Source organism: Labrus mixtus, chromosome 6 (assembly GCF_963584025.1).
Source record: "Labrus mixtus chromosome 6, fLabMix1.1, whole genome shotgun sequence".
NCBI lineage: Eukaryota > Metazoa > Chordata > Actinopteri > Labriformes > Labridae > Labrus > Labrus mixtus.
Window position 1 is genome coordinate 7,846,123 of NC_083617.1, and position 19,959 is coordinate 7,866,081.

At 41.2% G+C, this 19,959-nt stretch overlaps 1 protein-coding gene across 2 annotated transcripts in view; it reads left to right on the top strand.

The window, feature by feature from the left end:
• The window catches only part of marchf8 (membrane-associated ring finger (C3HC4) 8), a 91,921-nt gene that overhangs the window by 11,410 nt on the left and 60,552 nt on the right, over nucleotides 1-19,959 (top strand). For both annotated transcript variants that reach the window (XM_061039810.1, XM_061039809.1), the window contains exon 2: nucleotides 11,182-11,390. In XM_061039810.1, the coding sequence (XP_060895793.1) occupies nucleotides 11,283-11,390 (108 nt within the window). In that variant the 5' untranslated portion in view covers nucleotides 11,182-11,282. The remainder of the gene's footprint in view (nucleotides 1-11,181; nucleotides 11,391-19,959) is intronic.

The following is a 19,959-nucleotide window of genomic DNA, read 5'->3' on the forward strand; positions in this document are numbered from 1 at the left end:
TGTGTGTGTGTGTGTGTTTTGTGGAGCCTGCCTTCAATCTGAGTGACTGCCCTGTCTAACAATTTCAGTTCCTTTCTTCACACTGTAATTTTGATGTGTGTGCACTTTCCTTTCCACGTATTTTATTTTGCTCGTCCGGGGAAATCAGTACTCATACATTCTTATTTTTTTCCCTCTTATCTTCGTCTCTCAAAGTGCACTGAGCATCAACATGTCAAAATCCTTCGAGTCATGCATGCATCGATACAATGTTATTTTTGACACTTACTGCTATCAAGATTTCTCGCCCTGTCATTGCTGCTTGGGCGGTTGTCAGACAGAAAATTAATTCCCAAAAGTTTTTTTTGTTTTTTTTCTCAGAAAGTATGTAGAGTAAACTTTCTCTTTTGAACTGCAGCTCCTGTGGCTGCATCCTGTCTTCGCTACTGCAGTCTTCTGTCTGTATAAAGGTTGACAGACTGTGGCGTTTGGTCTGTGAAGTTGAATAGAATCTGAATATGACTATCAAATCTGTTTCAGCTTGCACAATTTGTATCAACTCAAACACCCGAAATGGAGTGCACTTATGTTGCGTTGTTTTCGTTTCCCGACCACTGACGGCCATTTACACTAAATCAGCATTCACTATATTATGCACCATGTCATTGCGGCAGTATCTCAGCGTTGAGGGACTTGAACCAGAGGGTCAGCAGTTGAAGTTGCGTTATGGACCAAAGGAGTGTGGAAGTTGGTCTGGTTGCTGCAGAGGCTGAAGGTCACTTCTCGAGTACCACAGAGGGGTCCTTAGGCAAGGCACCGAAAACCCCAACAACCCTGGCACGTAGCAGCCCCACTCTGACAATCTCTCCATTAATGCATGTCCACAGGTCCTGTTTGTCCATGTGTGTATGTTGGGTCTGTGTGTGAGTAGTATGTCTCTCAATAACAGAATGTAAACCAGAATTTCCTCTCTGGGATTAAAGTATATAAAATGAAATAAACGAGTAACCAATCAGGTCATGCAGGTCATGCCGTGGGGAGCAAATTTGTCTCCAGTGTCATGCCAAGGGAAACTGGGGCATGTAGGCCGGAGGAGCTGGGGATGCTATTCTTCTGTTCAGAGGACGACCGGCTCTACCCCTGGACCCCATCTGCCTCTAATGATATATTTTCACCTTCAACATTTCCTGGTAAAACTAAAACTCCCTCACCAACAAACACTAAACAGAACTCTCCGGCATAGTTAATTAGGCCAGCGAAAATAATCGCCTCGCCCCAACCTCGTCTCTGTGAACTGCACAGTCGCTCTGTGATCAGGAAAGCCACTCTGATCACAGAGAGCACCTCTCACCCCCTCTACCACTGCCTCCAGTTACTGCCATCAGGCAGACGAAAACTAAGTCCCTCTGGCCCAGAAAAAAAACATCACAAAAAAAATCCTTCATTCCTTCTGCAATAACCAACCGAACAATAGAAAATCCTCAGATCTTACACACTGGACCTAAAACCAAGAACATTCAGGCTTGAGTTTTGGGGCTCTGAAGGGGCCATGCGACTGGGTATAGGTAGTAAAGACATTGTCACTACCTGGTTAGCGCTCATAAAAGGAGCCTGGGTCTGCTGAAGGTGGCAATGCTGTTTTGGTTGCGGGGGCAAATAAGGGCCATATGGTAGATTATGCAATTTAACAGTAGGGCATAGGTGTATAATTGGGATGAAGGGTGTCTTCAGTGAACGCTTATTCTTTCATTAAGGGCACAAGTACATTGTGTTTATTTAAAATACTTGTCTACCTGCCTTGTAGATAAGAAGATAAGCTAAAGACAAACTAGCATTAATACTGTTTGCAGGGTTAACTAGCCTGCTCAATCTGAAAGGAAAATCCTAGCAGCACCGCTAAAGGGCTGTGCTAAAAAACAAATTGACATGGCAAAATATCGTCATGTGCTCCTTTCAAATACTTGTATCGATACAGATGTTACAGAATCGATACTACTGCAAAGCTGTGATGAAAGTTTTGAATGACAACTGACCCATGGTGAAGTTCACAATAACACCACAGCCATAGCGCTGGGATTCAAATATTTTAATGTATTTCTCGGATCTCTGAGGAGCTGAATTGAAGTTTTTTTTTTTTAAATTGTAGGATCCTCTGATGTTATTCTCAACAATAAAGAACAGCTGTTGTAGTGAATTCTTTGTAGGACATTATCCAAAATCAATCCCAATGTGCCTCTGTATCATGATACATATTGTATCGGGGGTGGTGGGAAATACCCAGCACTATAAAACATATATTTTATTTTTGATTGCTTAATCCATATGAAAGAGTAGAAGTGACAAGTTCCTTTTGTATTGGAAGTTGTGTAATATGTAAGTTCTGTCTTTCTAGAAGTCGGTTTAAACTATTCATGTAAGAGACGATCAAAAAGTCCAACATAGAGTAGAGGTACTTTTGATGGTTGAAGTAATTTTACTGGAATTCAAATAATAAAAAGGCTCTTGTGGGGGGCCCCTTTGGAAATGGATGTTGAGGGGAAAGGTAAAGGCAACTCGCTGATTCCTTCAAGCTTCTGGCATCAGAGTCTCTGCATGTCATCGTTCTGAGCTGGGGAATTGTGTCAAAGTATTTAACTGAACTTGAATGGCCCACTTCTGTGTTTGCACAGCAGAGTCACTGTCGCTATTTTGGTAGCTGTACTGAAACTGAAACATTTACTGTAAGGGAAGATCCTTCTTTCTCGGTTTTTGAGAAAACCGAGATTTACAGAAAAGGAAGAGGAGGTTTCACAGGCTGTTGATTTGTCTATGTAGTGTATGCACACTTACATCTGCATTTTTCTCTCTTTTGAGGAGAAAAAGTGTTTAATAAAAAGTGAAGGTCACTTTGCAAAATGTATCCTGAAAAATGAATACGATGTGTGTAAGAAGCTTCAGCTCCCCTGGATTTCTCTTCCCCAAACACACAAACACAACCACACTAGGACTCATTAACATATAGTTTAAGGGAACTTAAATGTCATATATTCCTTTTGATTAATACTGCATATAGGGTAAAAAGGCAGAGACAATTAGGAGGCAGAGAAGACGAATACGAATATGAATCTGTAGTAACAGTGGTGCTGAAAACATGCAGCTACATTTTGAAATGACAATGAGCTAAAAAAAGAGAGAGAAATTATGATAATTTATTCCTGTATGTCATGAAAAAGGTGTTCAAGTAATCACTAGTCTGCAGCTCAGTGTAGCTGCGGCATGTCTGTGTGTTTGTGAAATGTAAGCAATGTCAGTGACAGTTAAATTCTTTTTCTTTTTGTGGATGGAGACATTTGTTTAACATGTTATCAGAGTTATGAATAGCTCATATGACAAATGTGATATGTGCACTGTTGGTGTGTTTACTGTCTCTGTGGTGTGTGTGCAGAATAGTTCAACTTTAACCGTTTAGACGACTAAATGGTTAAAGTTGAACTATTATGCTGAGCCCCATCTTAAAACTCACCTGTGGTGTTACAATGCTGCATGTCCATACTAAACACGGGCACGTTTCAGATCACGCATGTCGGACTACTCCCAGGATAAGTCTGCAGAAACGGCTTGTTTCGCAAATTATGTGATAGTTGCCCTACATGGAACCGAGAATTTCACAAGACTGCTTAAAGTTGCTCTCCTTGCTCTAAAACCAGGATGTAAACAACAGAGCTCGTAGGAACTGCCTGGTTTGGCAGAATGTTGATTTAGAAAATAGAGCTAGAATGTATGATAAATGGACTTGAGCTTACATAGCCCTTTATAGTTATCTGACTTCTCAAAGCGCCTTTACACCGCATGTCACACCTACACATTCACACAGTCGCCCCAATGTATGCAGGCTGTGTCAGAATAAACTGGCAGGAAGGCCAGTTGGCTGTCTGTGCAAACATCTGACACACAGTACATCGTTTACCCGCAGACAAGTTTGAATACATTGTACTCAATTTGGACTTTTTTTATTGGTGTGTTTTCTTGTATTTAGTCTAGTCAGTTAAACAGAATTTGTATTTCTGTTTAACCTGCTAGGAAATTTGTCGGCTGAGATAATCCCCAGGTGTGTGTGTGCTTGTTTGTATGTGTGTGTGTGTGTGTGAGTTTTGGCTGGGCTTTACGTCCAGTCAGTGCTGTCAACAGACTTATAGATCGTGTGCCATGATGAAATGAATGCCCTCCTTATCGCTCTGATTTGCACCTTCCAGCAGTCGTTCAGGTGTATCTGCGCCTCCTCTTGAAGGATTTATTTAGTGACACATCCTCTGAGGGAACAGCAATCAAAGACAGGAATGACATTTTTAAGCACCGTGCTGCACCTGCCAAACGAAACTCTGAATACATTTCTGTGGAAGTGAGTTTCACAAGAACTCTCTTTCATAAGGAACAGAGCAAGTGCAAAGTCACTTCTTTATTTTTCATCACAGTTTATAAATGAGTTTCTCAACATAAAGGGACGGATGAAAAAGCAGAAAACTGTTCACTTTACAAACCCGAATTCCAAAAGAGTTGGACATTGTGTAAAATAAAAATAGAATGTGATGATTTTCCAAACAGTGAAACACCATGATTTATTGGATATGTGCTATTGCCAACTTTTTTAAGGGGTTTGATTAACAAAGCTATGTAATGTATAGAATCTAACTCTGTTGGGATCCAAAATGCAGTTATAATTTCTCCTAAGCATAACAGTATTAAGACCCTTTATATCGCCAACTTCTACTCTGTGTCATAATTTGCCAATCCGTTGGGGAGACACCCTTTTTAAAAATATAGACTGAAGCTGCAGTACAGTGATGTGAGGATTGATTGATACACGGCCGAGTTTTTCCGCCTGGTTGCTCATCAGAAGCGGCGAGCGGGCTCTCGGCCATATCTCAGGTCTGATCTGACAGCAGGGACACACAGGAGCCTCTCTGCAAACTGAATAACAGCAGAGCTCAGCTGAGCAGAACACGGAGGAGACAGGGCGGTGATATACCTGCTGCGGGAGCTGCAGAGAACGGCTCAACTGTGCTTCTTTAAAGCATTAGGGGGAATCAGATTTAAGTTGTGAAAGCTGTGTGCCTGATGTTGCACATTATTTGATCTGGCTAGCATATGCATTTGCTTTGGAAGTGAGTTTTTAACACAGCTGTTTGCAGGATAAGTTGCAATTAAGTTTTGTATTTGAGGCTTATGATTAATAACTGTAATCATTTGACAGTAAAACTCAGTCCGAGCTGCTAGCTGTGGGGCTGGTTGACCTTTTTTTTTTTTTTTCAAGACGTCTAGCTTCTCTTGAAGTGTCCTTCTCGTAAAAGGATTTGCCATAAACAAAAGTGCTCAAAGTCTAAACGTCACCAAACTCACAATCAGTTCAACTTCTCTTCTAACGATCGAGTACTTCTCATGTCTCTCGTGCATCTAGTGTCACAGGCAAGGTGGCTCTGTCATGTCAAAGAATACCCCCAGTATGTCAAACTCCAAATCTGATATGTCAAAGTATATGATAACCAACAATATTGTCTTAACTAACTAAGAAATCTGATTGGATAAAAGCTTGAATTAAAACTGGCTGCACTGTAAGCAGGGCAACTGAGACAGTAGCTATAAAACTAAGATAAACTAATGGGAACAATTCTGAGGCTGACCCTGAGAGCCAACCACTGCCTGACACATACAGTACAATTTAGTTCTTTATGTTCATGTCAGCAACATTGAATAACCAGATTTTTCAGATGTTTTTTGTGTATTGTACACAAAGTAGTGTACAGCCTTGCCAGCTGGCGGTCATAAAGCGTAACTATTGAAGATGTGGGCTGTCAGAAACAAGTCACTGCACTTGTATGGCTGGGTTTGTATTATTAACTCTCCTTATTTTATTATGAATAGTTTAATTATTTTATCTTAGAATAATATAAATCAATACATGTACTGCTGCTCTACTATCTGCTATCTAGGCCTTAATAATTATGTCATGCTCTTGTATTTCTAATACATTATGCTCTCTATGAAGTGCATATGTGAATATTATCTCCAGCTCTTGTTTACATGTACTTGCGCTCTAATTTGGGTCATTCACAGCTAGTTGGGGTTGTGCTGCTGCAACCATAAAGGTCTGCATTTTGATTCAAAGGCGTCTTCAACGGCGGTATTCTAAAGAAATGGAGGTCATGTTTATTTGCGTTCCTTTTCTGACATCCTACGGCACAACAAGACTTTTTTCCCTTATACGCAGGGACCTGGCTTTCTTTCGCAGTGCTTCTCTTGACTTGCTTCTAGTGTTTTTCTGCCCTGCAGATGCTGTGATGTAATCGTGATGTCTACTCCAAATTGATGTAAATAAATATAGCGCTTTTGAAAAACAAGTTAAGATGTGCTCTACAATTTAAACAAGGACAAATGGTAATATCAAATACACAAATAGACAAATAAGATAAATACGACAAAGACATTAAAGCAAATAAACTGATGACAATGACCACAATGTCAGGCTGAATGAATTAACTGAGAAAAAAGGGCAATTGAGTATGTCAGGAAAATAATCACGAGGGTCATTGTGGTTCAGGAAGATTCAAAATGACTTTGAAGTTAAGTTTTTTTATTTTTTCTAATTACGCAGTTTTGAGTCATTAATTCAGATAAAAGACCCTTGTTAAAAAAACAAACACAGTGATGATATTCTGGTCAGACACAAGTCATTTTAGTTATTGTCTTCTCGTGTGTGTGTGTGTGTGTGTGTGTGTGTGTGTGTGTCTTGTTACCAGTCTGAAGTGCATCATTTCTCTGAAGCATTCTTCCCCTTAACAGCTTAAACTGACCCCTAGAGCTGTTTCCACGGCAACCGGGCAGCATCATAATTGAACCGCAGGAGGTCTGTGATTGGTTTGACGGCAGGAGGAATTGTAGCTATGAATATTATGGCAAGTGAACTCTTTGACTGGCAGGCAGGCACGCACAAGTAAACAAAAAAAAAACCAAACAGTTAATGTCCTGTAACATCTCCTCTGACCTGCTTGATAGACGGATTGAGTTTTTAGCTTTATTAATCCTAAAAATATTCACACTACAGAAGTGATCTGAGCACATGTACACGGTGAAGTGTAATCCTGACTGTCCATCTCTTGCCCCATTAGTGCAACCCCTCAGCTCAACAAGGACATCATGCTTGAGATACAATGCCAATTAAGAGTGGAGTGGCGGATTTTACTGCAGTTGTTATTCGTTGAGTGCACAGTAACGAGCTCGCTGGTGCAGCGGCGGTCTCTGTTGTGGCTGCAGTGATGGATGTTGTTGGTTGTTTCATTGGACTGCAGGAAGAAAACATCGGAGTGAACCCACACTGCTGCAGAAGTAGTGCACAAATATGATCATGATTTATTGTCTTCATCCCGTCTATTTACTTGACAACCCAGTTTAAGAAATGACACATGAAAGGCCACTTTGTAATTAATACAAACATCGGTGACTAAAATACAGCAGTGGTTTTAATGACGCAACCATGTGGTGGCTATCTCTGCCACTTATTTTCTGCTTTGCATTAGCTTGACAAGCGCGTACAAAGCATGACTCTGCTTGCGTCAAACTGACCCGTTTTCTTCTGCCGTATCTCACAAGGTCACTTTATGGCTCATGATACAGATAGAATTATTTAAAGGGGTACGATTACTTTACAGCTCGTGCATGCAAGTCACTGAACCCTCTTGACTTTTAACGTGATCAAGGCTGATGTCTCGGGGAAGAAAAGAAACGAGGCGTGCACACAGAACAGAGTTCACTGCCAACACATGCCGCTGCAGCAGCATCGTAAGAGGCTTTTCAAAATGCAGCTCTAGGTTTGGTTAAATAAACACAATTATTCATTTTTTGCACACCTGACCTCTACATACAGTAAAGGGCACACTGCCGCCGGCTGTCTAAAATCGTCAAATCAAAATGATATATTTAGTCCCCCCCCCCCCCCCGGGAGCGTGTGCTGTGTAATCTATTTTATGTTTCAGAACAAACAAACACACTGTGGGTTTTTACTGGCATGTGAATCAGCATTTGGTGTCAGTCTTGAGTAAGCTCTCCCTCTGTGCACATTTTTTTTTCCCCAAACTGTTGTATTGAGTTAACTTGGCTACTGTCGCTAATTAGTTTCACTATCTTTGGAGACAAATAGAGACGAGTAATAGAAAAGCCGCATTTGAGCCTTCAGAACAGCTTCAGCGGCAAACATTGATTTAATTAGGGCTGCACAGTTCATCCAAATATCAAAATTGCAATGATCAAAACAATGATGAAAACAATCCCAATCGCACAAGATGCAGCTTTTTCTTGATAAGGGTACTATTTGTGTCAATAAAAGCACAAGAAATAGTAAAAAAAAAAAACAGCTCAGTTTAGACTCCATTAAATGTCACATTATGATTTTTGCAATGATTTATTAATGAAACCTTTTATTTAACCAGGAAAAGCTCTCCTTCAGAAGTATAGCCATGCAGCAGCACAGTTAGCATACCACGAGCAGCAATTCAACATGCGTGTCTAAAATAAAACACGAATTACAAGTGAAACCAGCCAATGGTAGCCAAGGTCCACCTCAATCATCAGTACTACTGACAGAACACATACTTACAGGTGTGCCTGCCTGCAAGTCATTCAAGCTTCCAGTAAATGCATGCAATAGGCAAGGCAAGTTTATTCCTATAGCACATTTCAGCAACAAGGGAAGTGAAAGAGATTCACACAAGACATTAAAAAGCATCACGACAAAAGGAAACAGAAACATTAAAATCAACAAAAGAACAGTTCCGTTAAGTTTCAGGTCTCGTTGCAATCCTTTCCAAGTAAATGGAGCAGAAGATGTAAACACCATTTTCCCCCCCTTCAGCCTTGAGCAGACAACCGTAAACGTTGCTGTGATTGAAGATTTTAAGTTCCTACCACTTTGTATGATGTAGGTTTGACGGGAAGCAGACCTAAAAAGACTTTTCAATAAGAATACGTCAGTGTTTATAGACCACATGTGGACAAGGCAGACCATCCAACACGTGCATACAGCAAGCAGAAAATGATAACTTTTTTAAGATATCTTCTAGGACTTGTTTTTATTGTTATTGTTAAAGAAAATGTTCATCCTGGGTGTGTGTGCAGTGCTTAATGTTTCAGTAGAGCAGTCATTGTGCTTTGTGTTTAATAATTTCTGTTTCAGCCCTACACTGCAACTCTAACTCTTTTTATGATTTGTTTGTTTTGCATGAGGAGTGTTTCAAAGGCTGCAAGCTGTTGCTGTCTGTTTTGAGAGCTGATATGAGCATCGTCACTTTAAATCTCCATAAACATTCATCAGACAGTGGTAAATCTAACTCTCCTGGTCTGTTTCTGAAGCTTCACCTCAGTTAACCCCAGGTGCAAACCTCTGTGTTGAAAAAATGAAGCAAAAGCAGCAGTGCAGAAAAAAACTGCAGTTCCTCGAGTGTCCACTTGAGGCTGACTGCAAAAGCCAAGTAGTCCCCTTAAGAGTCCAACGCCCAATTTAAAGTAGAAATATAACATTTTAACCCCCTGGTTCGTGAGTTTGATCTCTATAGCTCATATGTTATTCAGAACAACTTAACAGTAACAACACATCACTTAGATGTGGATAAAAGCTGTGCATGAAAAGACATAAGGGGTGTGGCCGATTTGGCACTGTTAGCCTGGAGGCTCGGCTTCTCGTAAACAAAATTCTGTTTCTGCCCTTAAACTGTAATCTGTGTTTTAAAAAAAAAAAAAAAAATTTAAATATGCTGACTGGATGATGAGCTAGATGGGTGTTTTCCAGTAGCTAATATATACTGTATATTCAGCCCACCTCAGCTCCACCTCTGCCTGCTTCCTAATTAGCTGGATGTCGGTTAATAGAGTCAGTATTTCCAATATGGCGCCCGCCATCATTGGGCTTCGTAAATCCTCTTCAGAAACCAATCTGCGAGGTCACTGAGACTACACCCATGTTCTATACAGTCTATGGTGAACCAATGTCAGGGTCTGTGACCTCCAACATCAGCCCCCCCTAAAGCCTTCAGTGCTGGTTTGTGATTACTGACGTTCCTCTGACTTCCCATCTGTCTGTTTGCTTTTTTTGGTTTTCTTAATCCTGTCGTTTTCAAACTGCAGAGGCTGAGGGTAGGCTTGGCAAGAAATGTGCCTGTGTGCAAATACACACATAAACACGCTCGTTCCAGTGGTTAGAAGGAGCTAAAGCTTAATAGCTGTCAGTGACAGTACAGATGGCTGCATTAACTGTCGTTAAAACGACCCATATGTAAACCCTCTTGTGTAACTCTGCAGGACAGCCTCGCACTGCCGCTGCTTTCCTCGCCCTGTCTGTTTGAATCGGTCTCGAAAACACACCACACCATTCTTTCTTTTCTGGCAATCATGGCACCAAGTCTACTGGTTTCTGGAAAGAAAAATGAATTCCTGCATAGCACAGTAGTGATTTATGGCACTTCTGGGATCACCTCTGATAATTTATTGCACTCTGCTTGAGCTATTCTAAGACAAATTTATACCGCCCCGTGCAAAGTCACAGGAGATAACAGTGTCTTTGGAGGTTTGAGAAAAGACCAAAAGTGTCTTTGCTGTACTGTAGGTAATTTGCAAATAACCTCTAATCCGTGTATTTTTGTAGGGATGTAAAATGTTTTAGAATGTGTGAATAATCACCCAGCTGAGTTAACTTTGCAGACATTTCTTCTGTCTTTGTTAAACACTCTTTTAAACTTGGCCTGCCAAACATGAGATTTTGCTAATGCATCAACGTTTAAAGCTGCCAAGGAATTCAAAAAAAGACATAGAACCATATAAGATCTAAACTTGAGTTGTTGTCACTTAAATTATATCATGGAGCACTCAACCACTTAAGATCCTTTCATCAACTAGGGTCCTCTGCTTGTCTGTACTTTAAATGTCAAATAATAAAGTTTGATATGCTTCATTAAAAACGTAATGCTACTCAGAAAAGGAACCAGCTTCAGGTCTGTGATGCAAAGGGACTTGTTATCACAATCTGAATTTACATTTCTTGAAGTGATAAGCTGCCAAGACAAAAACACAAATGAACATCTGCCACACAAATGCCTTTCATCTCCTGTTTCTTATCGGTCGCTGTTTTCATCTTTTGATTTGGTTGTCTTGTATTGAATGCCTTCTGTGTGTCTTCTGCAGGGCAGTGCGCGCACAGTGTTGAAGTTCAGACCATCATGCCCTTTGCTCTGGCGGCGGGACAGGAAGTGTGTGTTTGAGCGTCCCTGGTTGGATCTGCTGGGATGAACATGCCACTGCATCAAATCTCTGTCATTCCCCGTGATGTCACCTCGTCGCGGGTGTCTGGCAGCGGGAAAGCTAAGGACAAGGACAAGGACAAGGACAAGCAGGTAGGTGAAGAGTTAATAGGCTGGACAGAAAACTGAACAGTCTTACACTTACTGAGGATTATTGGTTGGTTTTAAACCAAATACTGTATAAAAAGATGGACAATACAACAACCTCCTGAAGGTGAAGCCAAAAGATTCTGAGCTCCCCCTTCTGGCTGGCTGCGTTAATACATCTTAAACCCCGGAAGTGGGGTTAGCTGAAGGCTCCATCCGCCAAATTCCTTCTCCGCATGTCTTGGCTCCAAATGACGTAACCAGAGCATATTTATAAAGATATTTTGTCTTCAACAGTTTTACCACAGATGGAGATAAGACGAGTTGTCCATATTTTTATATAGTCAATGGTTTTAACCAAGTGCTGTTTATATCCTTAGTGATAGTGGACTTTATACAACTGTTAGTTTAGATTGGATAAGAGATATTCTCTGAGCGCTGATATTAGGTGTAACAGATCTGGGACCTCTAACTGTGTTTATCACTCCACCTCAGGTGATGTAAATACTGTCAAATCACCTTACAGCAACTTTACAGACTCTAGATTTACTTTGTGCGCGATAATAAAAACATACTGTACTGATAAATTTACGTGACACAAACTGGCTGCTCTGCGAAAAAGAAGCAAGAGTACTGGAGGAAATGCCTGTGTGTTGCTTGGCATCAGTGTTGAAATGGATGGTTGAAAAAAGCGATCTGAACTTGCACATGACTTTTTACTATGAGCTGCTCGTAAAAATACTACACGAGGGCTGTGCTGTTGTACTGAATATCACAGCTCTGACTATCGTTGAATCAGAGCCAACAGGACTCCCTCTCGTGTGACATTGCTTCGTTAATGAGGCTGAATTTCCTCCTCTTTAGTTCAGGAACAAAACGTCATTTCATAAATTTTTAAAACACAGAAACGACCCCGTCGTTTTTTAAACCGAGCACAGAGCAAAGAAAGTCTAAATTTGGTCTTTTTTTAGTTTCAGTGTTATTTTTTTCTTTCTGCCAGAGTTTCACTGTTTTGTGGCTCTGAGATGCAGACTGACGCTTGCTGCCACTCTGACGCCCGCAGGAAGTCATTTTCCCCAGATAATGTCAGGTCCTTTTCAATTTGTGGAGTCAGTGTTTCTCCGAATACCTTCAGATAGCTTTAAATTAGTATTTTCGATGAACCTTTCTCATAGTAAGAGATACAGTAGGCTTTTAAAAGCCTTGTGAAAACATTGTTTGGATGTTTAACTAGATGCAGACTAACAGGTTTGATGTCCGAGGTGTGGTGTCATTTCTGCGAGAACGATCAGGAAGTTAATTTTATTTAATGCCAGGGGTGTCAATCTTACACACTGCATGACATTCGTCCTCTAACAAATATATTATTTCTGTTCCCCCTGTGGGTCGAGCTGATGTTGTGCATCTAATAAGGCTGGTCAGAGTCTCTGATTCTGCTTTTCCCATTTGTGCCCAAAACTGACCGCAGGCCATCTGGTGTTGCAGTTTAGTATTGGACTCTTGAAGCAAATTCTTGCTTTGGTACCTTACAAATTGCAGGCCGCTTAACATTGACAAAAGAAATCAGGAAAATCCCTAACCTAGAGCTCTTTCATTTATAACTCTCTGCTGCTTGGAAATGGAAAAAAAACAACAGATCTGCCTAATTAAGGCCACACGCGATCTATCAGCCCGAATAGAGATTAGAGCCACATCTGAAAGTTCATGAGTGTGTCACAGATTTCTGATTCGTGGAATTTGACTTTATTCTCTGAATTCTGACTTTTTTCTCAGAATCCAATCATTACTCTTAGAAGTCCTTAGACCTTCCAGTCCCGATGCCACGATTTGTTCCACCTGTGAACTTTTTATAACATTTGATATATCCATAAAAATGAAAAATGCAGGTGTCGGATCGTCTCACATGCAGCTTATCGATCTTTACTTTCTCTTCCTCTTTTCTGTTCCCAGTTCTCGAGCACCATCAAACACCTCAGTGAAGTGCTCTCAGACTGCTGTTGTTTTGTTTTGAGCTGTGGAACAAAGCGAGGTGCTAAGACATTATGTCTGCGGCCTGCCCTTTTCTCCTCGGCCTCGTCACATCACAATAGATGCTGGCGGTTAAGTGCAGCAGCACAGGTGTTTTTAAGAGCCTTCTTCATGCTGCATATGGTGCTGTGTTTCACCCTTCCTTCACTGTACAAGTGTTGGCAAACACAAGCTGCAAACTGGCACTGGCATATGTGTTTTTACTTAATACACGCACACATGCACACACGCACACATACACACCTCACATATGATTCATTCAGCAGCCAAATCTGTATTTACAAGAAGCTCATAATCATGAAATGGATTTTATTCCAGAACTGGTTTGATAACAGTTAATTAAGGTGTGTATGAGCTGAGTCATCTTTCTATATAGTGTTTGTTTTACAGCCGCCCTGCTCACTCGTTCTGAAATCTGGCCCTTCTTAGTTGAAGAGCATAGGAGAGGAACGTTTTTAATTTCTATGTCACACCTGTAAAGTTATGGTTTGAAATATGTTCATTGTTTACAGTGAAAGTTTTTAATCCTTGAATCCTGAAGAAGTAGGACGTTGTTTTTACCCTCCCCGATCTCCCTTGCTATGATTGCAGTGCTCAAAATTCAGCTCAAAACCAAATGCTAAACTGCAGAATAAACTGGATTTTTTTTTTTTGTAGTAATAACATTATTATAATCATTATTATTACATTTTTTAAATGTATAAACATTTGAATATCCATAATAAACATTTAGATATTATTTTAACAATCATGCATGAATGACAAAGAGAAACAATAGGACAAAAAAACATGTGATCTTTAATGAGGTACTTTGTATACGTCTATATTTCTTCATGAATTCATAATGTTCCTGATTGTGTAGGAAGTAGGAGTAGGAAGGTAACCTTGGTCTGCTGGGTAATAAAGGTGAAACTGTAAGCTTTGTAATATCTGCAGGGCATTTGGTCTTCCTGCCACCATGTTTGCTATCAGTGTAGAGCTTCAACCCTGTGTATCACTGCTCACCATCCCCCCCCCCCCCTCCTCCTCCTCCTCCTCTGTCTGACTCCTGCTGGCTGAGCCTCCTCTTTTCCCCCTGAGGAATAAGTGGATAAACAGCAGCAACTCCCCTGTTCTCTGTGGAACCATCAGCTGAGGGGAGGAAGGAGAAACAGAGCGTTGGAAAAGAGCAGAGGGAGAAATGGCGAGCATTTACTTTGAATGCTAATGAGCTTTATGGTCCTGGCTGTGTGTGTGTGTGTGTGTGTGTGTGTGTGTGTGTGTGTGTGTGTGTTCGTGTTCCCAGAGTTTAGTCACAGAACACAAGCCCATCTGGCTCCCTTAGACAACACAACCGGTCTTTTAACGCCGCAAGAAAAAAGAAAAAAAAAACCAGAACTTTTCCTCTACTTAGAATTCAGAGAAAGTCAGCTGCTCCTTCAGAGAGCATCACATCTTTAACTGTTGCTCGCCCCTCGCTGGCCTCCCTCCTCCTCCACCGCTCAAGTTCATTTGTCTTCCTTCAAATCGTCTTTGCACTTTGTCCATGCACTGTGGTCCTCCCACTAGAGAACTTGTGTTAGGGGAGATAAATTGAGGTTTAAAAAATACTTAAAAATCAGCGTCAGCGGGAGATGGAGGAGGAAAGTTCCTTGACAGTTCTCAGCCTTGGCAAATAATACGGTCAGATGTATTTGTGCCTGGGGTTTTTTGATAAGGCGTGCAGCGAATGGATTATGCATGAATTGACAATAAAGTAAGCTCTGCAGTTTGGCAGGTAGGGGAAGAGGAAAGTCTTGCGATGCACACTGAGCTGTAGCTGTTTGCTTACTATCTGTGCTGTTTCTCACTTGTGTTTTTACTGTAAAAAACTGCTTCCGTAAAAGCAGCTGTAGTTTCATTTCCACATTCACACATGTTCTCACACCAACGCACAGAGCCTCACTCACACCGCTTTTATATTTAGCATTGTATCTTTGGACTACACTGAACTTACTGACACTGACGCGCCCTTTTGATGCTGCATGTATCTTTTATGAAAACACAGCGAGCGCTGGAAGCTTTGTCCTCCGATGAGCGCGTGTCAGAGTCAAGGACAGAAAAGCTTCTCTGTCGCTCCTCTGATGTTTGATAACAGCCGCCGAGCTCTTTGGCACTGACGGAGCTGAAGCTAATATCAAACACTAACCGCCACTACAGGAACTTCAGTACAGGCTCAAGGCCTGAAGGGGACTATTTAATGTGTCTGTGTTTTCTGATTTAATGAAGCTCTTCCACCATGGTGGCATCACTTTCTCCCTCAAATTTCACATCTGATTAACGTTGATGTTGCGTTTGTCATACAGTAGATGCATTTTTGACTGAGATGGCACATAGAAAGGGAGCCTCTTTATGCTTAGCTTCACCTTAAGTGTAAAGTTTTGTCCAAAAAAATATAGTTTGATTGAATTCAACTTGTGTTTTTTAAATACCTGAAAATATGTTTCGAGCCTCGGGGCAGGGAAACTCTCTGCAAACATTTAGTGGATCTAAAGTGTCCAAATCAGTCCTCTTCCAGATTGCTGTGCCCAGGGGCGTGCAAATGGAAATGCCATGAAAATCGCCCAGAATGCCTTGGGGCTGAGTAAACAGGGCAGGAGATGCTGAATGATCAGGCAAATGAGTGTTTACATGCTTGCAGCTCTAGTGTGTGAGGAGTTAAGAGAAGGTGGTCACGGTGTGTTGTTGTCATTTACTTAATTTGCAGATGCAAGTCGAAAAAAAAAAAAGCAGCAGCCATGTTTTATGCTTCTATGGGCTGTAAACTGGTTTATGCTTATGCAAAAATAGTCTGACACACTGTTCGCACATATTGTTCACAGGTGTTAATCCGGTTTTAGGTTAAACAATGACACGTGCACATATTTTATTTTTTTCTCACACCAATGCATATAAACACACACCCATGCACACACCTGTATGTTCATGCTGGTGTCGGTGCTCAGAGGCCAACGGGTTCCCCTGGCCTGTCTATAAAGCAGCAGCTGGAGGGAGAAGATAACACATGAACAGAAAAGGATTCTCTCTATTCTGGCAGAAAGTTTCATAAAGGCATGAAGGCTGTGTGTCAGCAACCTCTGCTGCTTTACATTTGACGCTCATGGAATTCATAAAAAGGATTTCATGAACTCTGCAAACCTTCAGCATTGAGCTGCCGATATAAAGTTAATATCAGCAGCCTAAATAAACAAAACAGTTTGTTTATGTGATATAAAACTATTACCGACTGAGAAGCAAACAATGCTTTCAAAATGTTCTGTCGTGCTTTACACGCAGAAACATGTCGTCTGCAGTAAGAGTTTTAACTAACTGTGAGACATTTCAAGCGCTTTCTTTTGTTTTTGTTTTTTCCAGATTCAATCTGCCGTGAATAAAACATGAATCCTGTACATTTTCTATTTTGATGTTATAATGAGATATTGTGATGTCTCATAAAGCCTTTTCAGAGTGTAATTCCACAACAGCGTCTTAATGAAGCTTCGCCTTCATTACGCCTTTTTACTTTCATTGTGTTTGCGCAGTGGCATAATATTGGTATCCCGATGTGTAGATTGACATTGCATTATGGCATTTAGGTAGCTAAACGTGTAAACAAACAGTGGGGGCTCCAAACACACACCCACACACACTCAAACTTGCACACTCACACACAGCGCTGTTCTTCCCGGCTGCCAATCCCGCCTCCCCTATGGTAGGCCTTTGTTACTATAGCTGATGATAGCACTGAGGTGGGATCGCTTTGTCACTCCCATTACGACTCTGTGACATCACAGGGGAGTACATTTCACGCCTCGGACTGGAAGTCTGAAATGCGATATTATATGATTGTCTTGATTGTGATATGATTGTCAATAATTCAATTATGACTCACTGTATTGTGATTCACGTACCGTCGCATAGTGAGTAGCCCTGTGATTCCCATCCCCAATGCCAAAATCTGCAACTTCAGACTTCAAAAGAGGCTTTCACAAACTAATGAGCGACATCACCGTGGTCCTTTTTATAGTCTATTGTCAGAACACAGTGGAAACAGAGCAGCAATGAAGAAGACTAGGTAAACTAATAACTTCAAAACTAAGAACCTGAAACAACTCAAAGTATGATATCCCTTCCTGATAAATGGCACTACCCAGGGTATATGTCCTGCACTCTGTAAACCTGCTGTTGTTATTTTCCTCTCTCCTGTTGCTCTTTGTCTCTTCATCTGAACCTCTCATTTTGGAGACGTGCAGACATCCAATCTAAGTGCAGTTACAAAAAAATCCACTGGTGTTTATAGTCATGGAGTCTGTGCAGGAACTTCTCCATCCACTTGAGTCTGAGGTACTAAAACACATAATTAAAGAGAAAAGGGTGACATGACTGTAGCGCCTTATGAGCCCTGAGTGTTACGAGAAATGACTTCTCTTTTCATTTCATTAGCTCCTGTGACAGCTCTGTGGGTTATGTTACTTCCTTTGTCTAGCTGTGACACCCTGAGCTATATTAAGTTTTCCATATCCGATTAAAATTGACCCGTAGCAACAGAAAATAGACTTTAAGAGCAATGGCAGGAAATAATTACAGCCAATTTAGCTGCTCTGTATTTTTGAAGACGTTGCTTAATGTTTTGTGATACGACACAGAGTCGACTTTGTCTCTACTGCCTCCTTCTCTGTGTGTTTTTCGGCGGCGTTTTCTTCTAATTAACCCCCTGCACCTTCCACACACCTCCACCCACACTCCCATTATAAACACTCTCACAGCTCACTTTGCGTATAAACGAAAAGATTCAGCAAGTAAATATGTTGTTAAGCTTCTTTCAGATGTTCTCTGAGGGAAAACACATTTTCAAATGATAATCTGGTGATTTACATAGTATGTGGGCTGTTGTATAACTTAATCTGACAGATGTATAGCTATTAACCTACTAACCTACAAGAATGTGTTGAGCCTGTCACACTCCGCAGGAACACTAAGTGCTCCTGAACTTTTAAAAAAAAAGCTCTTAGCTGTGAAAGCAGCCAATTTCCCGGGTATAAATTTAAGGGAACCAATTTCATTTTTCCTCAGTTACCTTGGGTGCAGACCATAATATTTTTTAAAAACACTCTTTTCTAGGAGCGGCTGTGGTTATCTTCTTGATTTGCGTCTGTGCACTATAGCCAGAGTCAGAAAAAAAAAACAAGTTAATAAGTCAATCGAGGAAGGAGAAATAAAAGGCTGCATCAGGCCCGTCCTCCCTCAACTTTGCGTCACTGCAGCCCGAGTCTCCGCTCTGCTCGACATCCAGAGCTTTCTGTCGTACTTCTGTTCACGTAAAGGTGTCTCAGCGGAGTGTCTGAGGACACCGTTTAATTGCCTGTGACATGCTGACTTGACTCTCGTGACTCGCACGGCCCTGAACACTCTGCCACTGCCAGCCGCATCAGTGGCGGAGTCTCCCTGAGCTCGCACGCAGGGAGATGTTGCAGATGGTTCTGTCGCTGCAGCACACTGTCGAGTTTTGTGGAGTCTGATGCACGATGGTTGTATAATGAAAGTGTGATAGGACTCACAGTTCTGTCATACTCTACTGTGGTTCACAGAATAGAGCAAGCTCACAGGTACAACTCTTCTGTGCGTTTAGTAAAAGATAGTCAGATGCTCCCCAGGAAGGGATTTATGAGATTCAGTCCCTCCAGAAGTTCACAGCCTTTTTCTGAGATTTTTGTGGTCTTAAAGATCTGATTTTGCCTCAGGTTTTCCATAAAGTTACAATGCAATTTGCTGTGTTTTTTTTTTTTTTTCTTTATTGTGACACATCAATTTTGAGCAGCTGGCACAAATGCGTCAATAAAAGCCAACTATTGTATATGCAAGCTGTCTGCTGACATCACTTCAGGTCCATTTCTGTGTCAAGATAAATTGGCTGCACATTCTGTGCAGGCTTCTATGTATTGTTCCCATCTGCTCATCAGTGCTAATCTTATAGTCATACACTAATGGCTGTGCCTTAGTGAGCATCTGGGGGTTTGTTGTCTTGCCCAAAGACACTTTTGACAGTCAACTGAAGGAGCCGGGGATCAAACCGCCAATCTTTCCCTACCACTCAGCCACAGCCATCCAAGATGCCATGAAATACTACAGTAACTAGCTTTGCAATTCAATGCCATCCATATGGGAGGGTTACTACCTTTCTGTACAAACGCTCTTTGGGATCAGCGCTGACTCACTTTTCTAACGGAGCCTTTAATTGGTGGAAAGTTTTGAAAACAGCCTCTGGTCAGTAGACTCAAAGTATGACACCCTGAAGTTTGAGGTCAGATTAGGAAGCCCACTAAAGAGAGATGATCACACCGCAGGTCTAGTTGGAGCAGTGCAGCTCTGTGCTTCACTGAATGTAAAAAAAAAAAAAAAAAAAGACACAAATATAAAAAAAGACACCCTCAGGTCATACTTTCATGTTGCAGAGATTTTTTTTAATTTCAATGTCGTGTGGTGCTAGTGGACTTGTGGTTAGTTATGGACCCCATGTACAGAGGTTACAGTCTTAAAAGCGGGCAGCTCG